Source organism: Papilio xuthus, unplaced genomic scaffold, assembly GCF_000836235.2.
Source record: "Papilio xuthus unplaced genomic scaffold, Pxut_1.1 DF827777.1, whole genome shotgun sequence".
NCBI classification, from domain to species: domain Eukaryota; kingdom Metazoa; phylum Arthropoda; class Insecta; order Lepidoptera; family Papilionidae; genus Papilio; species Papilio xuthus.
Genome location: NW_013530872.1, coordinates 1,781,603 through 1,794,055, shown reverse-complemented (window position 1 = coordinate 1,794,055; position 12,453 = coordinate 1,781,603). Strand labels below are relative to the sequence as shown.

Genomic DNA, 12,453 nt, shown 5'->3' with positions numbered 1-12,453 from the left:
TTCGCTTTAGACAAATTTAATAAATTGAAGCTAACCTTCATGCCAATAAATATTAGTTTTTAAATTGTAAATGAAAAAATGTCAATTAATAAGTGAAAGCCAAAAGTCGAATATAGAACACTTTTTCAATTGTACCGCATTCCTATAAATGTCGACACTATTAAAGATTCATTCAACATTCCTTTCCTTTAAAAGAAAGTAAAACAAAACAACGTAACTTTTGAATCGGCGTTCGCGACACAGTTTCAAAGGTGCGATAAGTCGTCACCGGGCGCTAGTATCGCCTTATTGTAAGTTTTTTGTTCCCTCATTCGTGCTGATAGCCTTATTACTTTTTTACCTTACGATTAGAATCGTTTTATATTAAACAATAATTTTCAAGCCGTAACACGTTTACATTACGAGTAATATCAGTATCAATGAGACCTAATTACGGCTGAATAAAACAAGAAAGTAAACTCTATTTAATCAGTTGTTAAAATCAAAATCTAAAACTCGTTTTTCTGAAAGAATTTTAGTACAATGTGCTGTGTTGGATTCGTTGCCATCTTATCTTACATTCCAGTTTTAGAAAGTAAATTCATTGATTTTTTTGATACAGTTCTCTATAAATGTAGGTTGTGTCCTTGTAAGGATTTTCAAACTCGTTTTTTCCACAACAGAAGTCTATAATTTTTATTAGCCTTGACCAGACCAATTTAAAGTCTATTTTTAAAATTTTGTTGAAAATAGACAAATAATTAAAAAAAACCTGTACAAAGAAAATTATTCAAGAAATTATTAAGCGGCTCTCTGACCAAACACTTCGGAGAAACAAATAAAAAACTTGTTAAATCTACGTGTAATCTATCAATCGCCCACAGAACATTTATAGTGGGAGTTGAAAGACTTTAAATACTAGCATAGAATTATGTTATCTGTGCTTAAATTTAGGTATGGTATAGGTTATTGCTTTTAACAAACAAATCAAATATATCAGTTCACGATACAAATAAAGACAAATAAATAGTTGTATAACACTAAACTGAAATGTCACCAGCACTATTTATAAAATGATGAATCTTCGGACAGAGTAAACAGTTAATTTTGATAATTTTATCGTTTAAGTAACGATGTCCCTTATGACGTTAGCACTCAAAAATGTTTTATCCGATTTCCACAGACTTGACTGAAAACATGATGATTAAACACGCCCCAGAGCTGCTTAGTTAAAGTGTTAGATGGCTTCAAAGTTGATGAAAATTTTATTGCAAACTTGGAAACCACCTCCTTCAAGTTACGACATCATTCGATATGTAGGAAGACCACACTATTTGAACAAAAATTAACACTAATGTTTTATGTACAATAAAACTAAGTACTAGTAATAGGCAATATATAATGCTGTTTAGTACGTTAGTATATTTTTACATATATAGATAATGTCATTTGGCGTCCTCATTTCGCGCGCTTAGTGCGGCGGTGCGATGCGGTGGCGTGGCGCGCTGCACGTTGCGCAAGCCGGCCGCGCGAGGTCGCCGCTTGTCCTCATTCGCGCGCGCTCTCCGTACAAATGTCAGGATCAAGGTCGCGAAATATCGAATGAATTTATTCCCTAATATAAATAACATTATTTCCCATTGTATAATTCAATTTCAACGCATTCTTATTCTGGATTTTATTCATAATTTATGTTAAACTTTGATGTCGTGTGTAAAAAGCAGAAAAAAAGTGACCTTGCCAATATTGAATTTGAAATGTTGCTGAATTTGATTGATATGTTAGTAACATAATGATTATTTAGTAAATAATGATGTTGGGAAGTAATCTAAATTTAATAAAATACATCTTATCCATCCAGTTTTATCACAATATTCAATATACATAATTGCAATGTCAGGTGGTTTGAGTTTTACAAGCAAATGAAGGAACCATTTAAATAAAAGACAGTATAATTCTACAATAATTTATATTTTACTATAAACCAATTGATCGCATTTACATTTGCTGTTTAGTAAGGAGATTATTTTCAAATTTATAAACAATATAAAATTTAATAAAATGTTGCATTGGATACTTAGTACATTGTTCAATTAAGGGATTCAGTCTTAACATATTCTAGTACTAATAAATGTTCACGCGAGGTTATGTATGTAGGTATCTTTTGACAATGGATAAGTCAAATAAATTGGACGGCGTAACAAAAACATACATTAAAAACGTCAAGCACTCGATTTAATTTAGATATATTTATAACACTTTAAAGACCAAAAAATGTAATTTAAATGAATACACGTTAATTAAAAATTATAATTTTTCGTTTAAACAACAATTGTTCGTATTAAATCGATATTCGTTTTATTCGATAGTTACGTTTAAATAAATCAAACAATAAATACCAATTCGATATTATCAAACACACAATAAAACATACACACAGACTATCAGCATTATATTTCAAATTCACTCGAAATCATCGTTTACATACAATTTCTTATCGAAATAGATGCAACGAATTTCGAGCAGCAAATACATAACAAATAGATAGATTCAATCCTTTGTATTTGGTTATGTATGAAGGTACGGTTATGTAGGTATTGGTATACCACCAGCAAATACGCTGGTGGTGTTCTAATAAAAACTATTTCTTTAAATATACTTGTACGCTTTTAACCAGTAAAGGTCGGAAAATTACAATATAAAAGTTAAGGGGTACAATCAACTAATTGTTTGTTAGAAAAGGGCTTAGTTTATGTTTATTGCAAAGACAATTTGTTAGTTACAGGAAAATCTCGAACGATGGCGACTGTATTCCTATAAAGTTAAGGGATAATTTCACTGGATGTTTTATATAGAACAGTAATATCAATAAATACAGCCTTTACTTTTATTTTGTGACAAACCTGCATTGTTCGGTAGTGTGAAATGATTTTCCGAATTTCGTCGTATGAGGCAGATTTTTTTACGGCTTTAAAAAATGTCAAACATTCTTATATTGTAATCATTTTGGCATAACCAGGTCGAGATAATGATGGACTAATAACCAATTAGTTCCAATTATCAACAACTTGTATGTAGGTTATATGTGCATTTTTTAGATTAACAAAATATTTATCAACCGAAAAAGAAATGAAATTTTATACATAAAAAAACCAAACCTACATTATCTTATGTAATATTTTTTTTATAATAATATTCGATTATTATTCTTAAGTCATTTTTATAATGGACTTAAAACCATCTCGACTTTTAGAACCATATCGCAAAATTACAAAAAATTCACGAGCAGGTACCTATTATTTCGGGGTTTGTAAGTGAATCTTAAATGTATATGTATGTTTCTGAGCAATTTGAATTAAAAACAGTGCGGTTTTTTTTTCTTCAATGTTAAATAATACTTTGTCGTATTGAACAACATTGCATTATGCAATACACAAATCGTTTAAAATTGTATTCGGTAATGGTGTTGTGGTCGTTTATTATCTTTTGCTGATTCAGCGGATCTTCTGCGTGCGGCGGCGTACACGGCCAGCTTGGAGGGCGAGGGCAGGCTGGAGTCCCGCGGGCGTACTAAAGACTCCCGGGACTCCGCTGCGGGCAACGACGCCGACGTCGGCACTGAGGGCAGCTTGCGCACCGTGTCGTACGGCAATGGGGAGCTACGAGATGCTGTGGATGCTATCGAACCTGATCCATCCGAATCCTAGAAAATCAAAGATTAGTATATTCTTATCTTCCTCTATAAGCAATTTCATTACCCTTATTGAATATTTTGTATGTGAGATATACAATAATGGTCTTCCTAATGGATTAATTAAAGACTAAACGTGGGTTTCTGAGTCCAAAATCCCCGTTTAAAACATATTGTTTACTCTCTTTTGTTAAAGGTGAAATACAGGGATGACGGTATGTTTTATACATAGGTTTTGTCAAAAACAAACGATATATCTGGCAGGGAATGTATGACCTTTATCTTTACAAACGCATACTAGTATCTATTTGTGTTTCGTGTCCGGGAAGTCGTTACGTGCATCGCCATTATCACTTCTGACAATAATTATGAAGACGTCTTGTAATATATTGACTATATTGTACAATAATAATATTTAAAAAATTACATAAAATTATATATGTATCTAATAATATACCTAAGTAGTTATAAGTGTAAAAAGAAATCATATACAAGTGATAATCATCACTTTCACTATGTCGGTGTGGCGGGGCGCAACACGGTTTCTTATGCACGCACATGTCAAGGACGCGGCACACATGTGGCCTGCACTGCACCCACGTCAACAAATAATACGCTCATGTATTGAATTCGTCTCAACGTTAATTATACTAAGAAAAAGACACGCCAAACGTCATTATGATGCTAGCCTTAACGGATACATATTTACAACTTTTATAAACGCTTTGAAATTACTATACTTTATTGACATAGCTTTAGATCGCTAACATTAGTTTGCTACCAATCTGCTAGTCGATCTTTTTCTCTTTCCTTTGCAAATGTATACTGTTAGGAAGAAAATCTGACACTGTGCCGATGTACTGGCGCAACACTAGCCTTACTAAAATGTCGACGCTTATGTCCCCTCACTAATCATTGTGACACTTGACTTTGTAGCGAAAGCACGCCATTCGCGTCAAAGGATTCTAACTAATAATGTCTAAAAATAGGAGTATCTTACCTTCCTGTTGTTGTGTTCAAGCCTATCGTATCTGGTGTTCCTGGCGGAGGGCTTGCGGGGTGGGCGGGGCAGCGCGGAGGGCGGCGGCGGCAGGCTCGCGGCGCGCGTCTGCTGTGAGGCACGCCCTTGCCGCTCCAGCAGCAGTGCCTCCTCTCCGCCACCACCACCCCGAGCGCCCCCAGCGCGGCCCCCCACACCCACACCACCCAGACCGGGGAAGCAGCATAGACCACGCTATGGGTATACCACATATCTTGGTTATTTCATCAAAATTAGTTATTCGTAATTAGTAGAAATGGAAGATGAATTCGATCGATTTGTCAACACAAGTAATCTGTATTCTTTGTTAGGAAAATCTCGCACAAACGAAAGCATAAATATTTACTTACCTATATGGAAAAATGCTTCACGCCCATAATTTGGTAAGCTACTCCAATATGAGGCCACATAAATATCACGAGCACACATCTTTAAGTGTGACATACGAAAAATTAAGTAAATATATTTTTTTCATCTCTTATTGGAGCAGTGAATTCGTTATTTCAATGAAACACTTCAAACAAAGCTAGGTTAATTATGAGGCAACAACACTCTAAATGCAGCCTGCAAAACATTTTAAATGAAAACGGTTACATTTTTCCTTGTAATTATTTTTGGCGCAAAAAAGCTGACGTGTTAGGAAACTAGTAAAACTACAACAAACAAAACATCATTTTTTATTTTTTAAACATGCATCCCTTTTTTAAAAATATATCGATTACAAAATTATTTTATTTAAATAACCTTTCTTATACATTGCATTAAAACATCTTAACTTTAACCAGAAAGCCTCGGAAATATACGAAATATGAAGAATACATTTTGTATACAAAAATACCTTAAGTTTACCTTTTGTATAAAAGATAAAAAAGGCACTGTAAAGAAATAAGCTGCCTAAAAAATACAAATTTAGATAATAAGGTATCAAGATATACTATTCCATAGGCTTAAGGAGACAATAAATACGTTATTAAAAAAAAACTTACGCCTAACTTACATTATATACAGTGTCAAAAACATAAGGAATTTCAAACACATCTGGATCCCAAGTTTGGTATTACTTAAGTGACCAATGTTATATAGATTATTTTAATACTTGACAAAAGATCACTTCGAGTAATTAGTTGCTAGGACTAGTGGAGTATTCGCGAGATTCCATTACTCAATATTCAATATTATTGGCACTGATACTTAATATATACCACCTGGATACTACATGTATACCAAATGTATACTATATACCACCTGTATACTACTTGTATACTAAATGTATACCACCTGTATTATAGAACACCACATTAAGGCACATTTAATATCGTCAATTAAATCAAAATATTACATACAATTAATGATTATCAAATTCTTTAGACCTTTTAATTGTAATTCGTAGGTTTTTTTTTCAGCAAATATTTATTTAATAATGTGTAAAATACAGTTATACAAAATCCTATAAATGTTGTAATAGTCAATACTTAAAATATAATTTCAAAAATTCAACAAAATTAATTTATAATTCAATTGTTTGTGACATTATTTTTACATAATAAAGGGCGAATTGTTAGAAAGCTTGTTAGAATCACTTCACACAAATATAAAATCACACAAAACACGGAAGCTCAGTATTGAAGGAATGTTATAATGAAATACCAGAAACGGAATGTATACGGTTAAGTCTGAATTATACGGACTAGTAATATATCGCATGAACATGTTTGTTGGTTGAAATTAAAGTAAAATTAACGTATAAATAATACAAAATATATTATTTTCTTGTGACCCAAAAGTAAAATGGCATTTTAATACTTATTAAAGAGATTTACATCTATTTAGAAATGAATCAAATATAAATGTAAAGATAAATAAAAATAGTAAACGTATTTATGTAACGCACTATGAGTCGCGTATTTAGACGCGTTAGTAGAAACGAGGTGTAAGATAGCCCAGACTATAGTGACCAGCACATAATTTAGTAACGCCATGTCTAGTTAGGGGTAGATGAGTGCGTAGGGTCAGTAGTAATTGTGTCGTGTCGTGTCGCAGTTGGCGGGGGGCGAGGTCGCGGGGGCGGGCAGGTAACTCACGGCGGGCACGGGCGGCCGTTCCAGTCGCGACTCCAGCGCCGCCAGCTGCTCGTCCAGTCGCAGCGATGTGCTGTCGAAACCGCAACCTGCAACAAAACACACCAGATACAAAAATGTTTAACAGTGCAATGAAGGAATCTTAGGTCTGTGAGCATCGGCTACTTCGCCATTTCGGCTAATTCAGGCTGTACAGACAGACCTCTTGCCTGTTTGCCACCCTATAGAAATGAGCGAGAGAACCCTGTAAGCAATTGAATAATTTAACTACAATAAGTGTAAGAGTGAGTGAGACGGCATTATTACCGCTGGCGTTGTCATTGTGCGGCGAGTAGTTCCTGCGCGCCAGATGGCGGTAGCGCGACACGCCCCCTCCCACTGAGCCCACGCCCTCCGCGCTGGAGAACGACGCGCCCGATGACAGGCCCACTGCAAGAAATATTACAAAATAATATAGATTTATCTTAATATATTCTTAGTCTCAATATTCACCAATCATAAATTATTTTCATTGTTTTTAATTTCTAAATTTGAGCTAAATTGATCTCTTACCCAGTTCCTCCCGGCTAGAATTGTTGCGTAAAGATGCACCGCTGTCGTAGGCGGCGCTAGTGTGTTTCTGCAATACTTTGATCATGGCGTCGCGTTCTGCCACCTTAGATTCCAACTCCTTCACTCTGCAACATAAAAAATCATTTTGCAAACATTAAAAAAAGCACATTTCCAATCATTATGATTTATCGCTGTCTAACAAAGTAACAAATATGTCACTTAATCTAAACAAAGTAATAAATAGACGTGTCTATGTTTGTTACCTGCTCTCTAGATCAGCTACCTTCTTTTGTGCGGAGTGCAGCTCGTCCATGTGCCGGATCTTCTCGCATCGCGCCTCCGCCATCAGCCGCTCCGATTCCGCTGACGTCTTCTCCAGTGCTGCTATTTTCGCGTCTCTAAACAAAGCGAATATCGACATTATTTACAATCAAGTCTATTTAGGAATAGAATTATTACAAGTAAAGTAAACAAAACACATAAAACTAGTAGATGGTGTACTTAGGTATGGAGGCCGCGGACACGGCAGCCTGTCTGAGCGCCGCCTCCTCCAGATAGCGTTGCTCCCACTTAGCGCACTCGCCCTCCAGAGCCAGCAGCCGCTCGTCGCGCTCGCGCACCTGCCGCCGCAGCTCCGCCTCCCCGGCCCCGCCCCCAGCCGCCCCGCCCACACCTCCACCAACTCCGCCCCCGCCACCGCCGCCGCCCACTCCGCCGCAGTTACACTCGCGCTTACTGCACACACAACATATACACTTAACTCTTTCTTATACACCCCATACACTTGATTTTTTACTTATTTTCCGTCCTTACTTGTATAATTTAGCAAATTGAATCGTTTTTTTGTCCATCCATCGGCTGCTTGTAATAAAGAAAATTGTCAGACAAAGAAAATAAACATTGTTTACATATTGGACAATATTTATATGAATGTGTGTATATTGGTGTAGTTTGTACCGCAGAGTCTGCAGCTCCTTCTCAAGCTGTGCGCGCAGCTTGCGCTCGGTGTGCTCGCGGCGGTCGGAGGCCTGCTGCAGCGAGGCCAGCGCACGCTGCAGACCCAGCACGCGCTCCACGTACCCGCTCGCGTGACGACACTACACACATATATATTGCATTGCAATTCCTCCATCTACATTGTATAAAAACTTTATATTAACCCTCACATTTTTAATCGGAAAAGTACAGAAAAGAAAATGAGAACTAGAAATGAGACACGTGAACAGAACAAAGAAGGAATGGTAAAAGGTGTCAAGACATAGAATAAGACAATAAATGGAAAGAGAAAGAGAGAGATAATGAGATAGGGAATGTACGTACCTCCTCCTCTAGCCGTACGACGTTTGCCTGCGCGTTGGTGAGCGCTGTGTCGAGAATGTCGATGTGCGTGCGCTGCTCCTGCAGCGTGGCGCGCTGTGCTGCCATCTCTATCTCCTGCCGTTCCTTGGCGCATGCCAGCTCCTTGTCTAACAACATAATTATCATTAATTAATCATTATCAACATATAAATATTAATTATTCACAGATAATGCGTATCATACTTTGTGTGATGAGCTGTGCGATGAGCATCTCTCTGTTCTGCAACTCCTTGCGCAGCGCTTCCGCGTTGTTGTCGCTCTCGTTACGCACGCCTTGCGATACTAGCTCCACCTAGACAATTGATAAATAGTCTAAAAAGGTTTGTCACAACATTTACAGCAAAACATATAGTTTATAAAAAAGTTTATTAGTAAAGTAGAGCTGTAAGGACCAATAAATCACCATCACTTATAGAGACGATGATGGCGCTAGTGTCATACTCTAGTGGTAGCTGCTACTCGTATTGGGGAATGTAATCTGTGGACAGTGTGGGTACCTGTTGTTTGAGCGCCCTGTTGAGGTCTTGCAGTCTGCGGCAGTCCGCCTGCAGGCGAAGCCGTGCCGCGCGCTCCAGCCGCTCGCGACGTTCACAAGACCCCACCAGCTCCTCATGTGCGCGACGCACCTTCTCCACCTCCTCCTCCAACTGTAAAAGTATAGTAGTAAGCTAAAATGAACAGATCATCGGACGTAGAAAACTTTATACTATACTAAATTTTGATTAATGTTGTAGCTACCTTTGTGGTCTTGGCGACGCGCTCGCAGGCGTCAGCTAGCTGCCTCTTCAGCTGGTGGTTCTCAGCGGCGAGCGCGTCCAGCACCGCGGCGAACGCGTCGTCTGACTCCTCCAGCGAGCCCTCGCCGCCGCTGCACCACCCGCTCGACTCCGACCCGCCCGGCACCGCGCGCACGCCCACGCCCACGCCCACACTGACATATAGCCACAGTTACAAACAATATAATCTTCATGCGTTATGAAAAACCTTAGCCCTTTAGACTTATTTCCCTGCTTTATAAGTCGAAAACTAACTATTAGAATTAAAATGTTAAAGATTGAGACACAAATTTATTAAAAGATTATACAACTATACCTGGTGAGATCAGGTTGTGATCTGGAGAGGCTAAGTTTATCCTTGCTGAGTTTGTCCTTGGCACGGTCGCGATGTCTCGGGGAGGTGCGGGGCGAGGTGCGGGGCGAGGCGCGCGGCGAGGCGGGGGGCGTGGGTCCGCGCGGCGTCGGCGACTGCGCTACCTCCTTGGCCAGGTGCTTCAGTACTGATGACTGGTTCAGGAAGTCATCTGGGATCTCCGTTATTTCCTATCATATTATAGCTACGTTACAATTTAGGGAGAGATGAAAATGGTCTAGTCGTAATTAAAAAAAAATTAAGGTAAGGTTGACAAAAACTCAATTTTCGAAAAAATCACTTACCTGCACCCCGTGATCCGGTGGGCTAGTATAAATCCTCTGACCACCAATGTCAATATAGTTAGTGTTAGTTGTTACAGTTTGTTCTTTATGCATCTTAGGCAACGGTATGCCACTAGGTTTCTTCCCCTCTGTTTTCTTTAACGTATGATATGGAGAAGATTGTGTATTAGGGTGTTTAACCTCACTGTTTGTTCGTTCGTGTTCTCTAGAAAAAAAATACTTTGATATTGTAGTTTACAATGATTTAAAGTCTTTTTTATTGACAAACATGATTATATTTATTAAATAAATTCAAAACTAATCAAGTGGAAAAACAATTGAAATATTTCAGGATATATCATAAATACTTATAGAATATTTAAAAAAACTGACCGAATCGGCGTTGGTCGCGTCGGCCAAGAATCGTCCTGATTATGAATAATAAGTGTATTATAAGAAGATGAAGAAACATCTAAAGAACTTCTATTGCTGTTCCCACCTCCCACAGAATCTTTCAGAGAGTTGCGATTGCTGCCTGTGACACTTTCCTTAAAATAAATAAACACAATTGCTATATAAAATAACTAGCTGTCGCCCGACATTCTCACAGCTAGGAATTTCAAAAAAAAATTAAATAGTAGATTCCATGCAGCCATTCTGAAGATAACTTCTAACAAAAATCCATCTATCTATCCAAACATTTGCATTTATAATATTAGTACAATAAAATTAAACTCTTGGTTCATATAAGCATGAGGCTAACTATACAAACATGGGAAGAAATATGTATTTATTTACATCTTTGCTATAATGTCTTCATGTAAAAGGAATAAGATAAACATAAAATTCAATGTTCAACTTAGGAATATGAACAATATATCAATTCACACAAGATCATTAAAAAATATTACCTTTAATGAGTTTCTATTATTTCCATTGTTGTTCTGACTTTGATTCTCTTGACCCTGGGGTTCAACTCGAGCAGTATGCCGGACGACATAGCGCTCCTCTCTTGACAAGTTCTCATTTGATGTGGATACATCTGTCTCACTTCCCGACAGACTTTGTGGGAAACCACTAGACACTGTCAAGTACATAACAGTATCAACAACAATCAGATTTTAAAAATTCAATGCAAATATAATAGTACTCTAGTCATTTTTATTGAAAATTTAACAGTGACATGAAGTAATAAAATGTTTCCAATACTTACCAGCAGCATGAAAATCAAACCAAGTGGAACAGACAAAATAGTAATAAAAACACTATAGCTCATTGTATAAAGATACAATTATGTATATGTAACATATTATTATGTTTAATATAAAACAAAGATAGATACCATAAAATTTTATTGTTCTAATTTAGTAAACTATACAATGTTTAATGTTCTATTCACATAAAATGACATAATATAATTTCTTTGTGCACTCTTGATCACATAGATTTTTATAATGTAACATATGTTTACAATAACACTATTTGACAGCAAAAGTGAGAGCATTACCTTATTATGTTCGTATATGATTCATAACATTGGAATGCTATACTTAAATTCTACTTTCGTAAATCACATACTTACCAGGTTGTTTCTGTGTCCTTTGTATGTTGTTCGTGAATGAAAGGAAACGTCCCGTTGGACGCATGGACCCCATGTTTAATGATTTATGACGATATCAACAGGAAACCATTTCACACTACACCAAAACTTCTACAATTCGACTCTTCAATACACTATGTTTGTAACATCTGCAAGTTAAGTCACTTTTGTTTATTAACTCATGAATAAAAATAGAATGTAATAAGAAATACAAAGTACGAATACACCAAAGGCAGACACATTGTAAATTGTAATTCGTAACCGTGGTTATTTAGATCACTCTTTGCCGTTCATCTAACAAAGAAATATGAACACTGTGTAATTTATAAGCTTAAAAGTAACTTACAATGGTTGAAAGATTTTATTTTATATCAAAATATATTACATATTTCCTTAAGGATTAATCCGATTGCTGAAATAAGTGAAATTTATTGGGATTGGGTGAACCAGCTGTCAAATAAGCTACTTTTTCTTTATGATTTCTCAAACAATCTGTGCTCAAAATACAGATTATAACAACAGGAACTGGGGAACTCCGAGAGCTGCGTACAAAGAGTATATAAAATAGGAAAGAGTATATAAAATAGATAGAGTATATAAAATGGGAAATAGGAATCAAAGGAGTAAATAACTTTACTAAAAGTGAGCCAAAAATTCCCAAGTTCTTACCATCGCCATTGTATCGTTATCAACAAAATTTGTGTTAAAATTTTTACACCACCTCACGCATGGAGGGTAAAGTT

The 12,453-nt window shown here is 36.7% G+C and overlaps 1 protein-coding gene across 1 annotated transcript; it reads right to left on the bottom strand.

Annotated features, from left to right (window-relative positions):
• Positions 1-3,142: 3,142 nt before the first annotated feature.
• On the bottom strand, positions 3,143-12,175 carry LOC106115913 (uncharacterized). The gene is made up of 18 exons (XM_013309559.1): positions 12,057-12,175; positions 11,693-11,859; positions 11,022-11,194; positions 10,504-10,658; positions 10,132-10,336; positions 9,791-10,017; positions 9,437-9,629; positions 9,196-9,345; positions 8,882-8,990; positions 8,660-8,805; positions 8,297-8,436; positions 7,841-8,074; positions 7,603-7,737; positions 7,340-7,464; positions 7,094-7,216; positions 6,791-6,876; positions 4,671-4,904; positions 3,143-3,682 (listed from the first exon to the last, which is right to left on the bottom strand). Exons 2-18 carry the CDS (start codon positions 11,763-11,765, stop codon positions 3,422-3,424), a joined length of 2,769 nt encoding a protein of 922 aa, XP_013165013.1. The 5' UTR covers positions 11,766-11,859; positions 12,057-12,175; the 3' UTR covers positions 3,143-3,421.
• Positions 12,176-12,453: the final 278 nt, after the last annotated feature.

What these genes read in the sequence shown, in the direction of transcription:
- LOC106115913 (XM_013309559.1), bottom strand. Translation starts at nt 11,765, where the DNA reads ATGGGGTCCATGCGTCCAACGGGACGTTTCCTTTCATTCACGAACAAC. An exon ending in ACGCGACCAACGCCGATTCG is followed by an intron (nt 10,337 to 10,503) that starts GTCAGTTTTTTT and finishes TTTTTTTTCTAG; the next exon opens with AGAACACGAACGAACAAACA. An exon ending in TCCGCGGCCTCCATACCTAA is followed by an intron (nt 7,738 to 7,840) that starts GTACACCATCTA and finishes CGCTTTGTTTAG; the next exon opens with AGACGCGAAAATAGCAGCAC.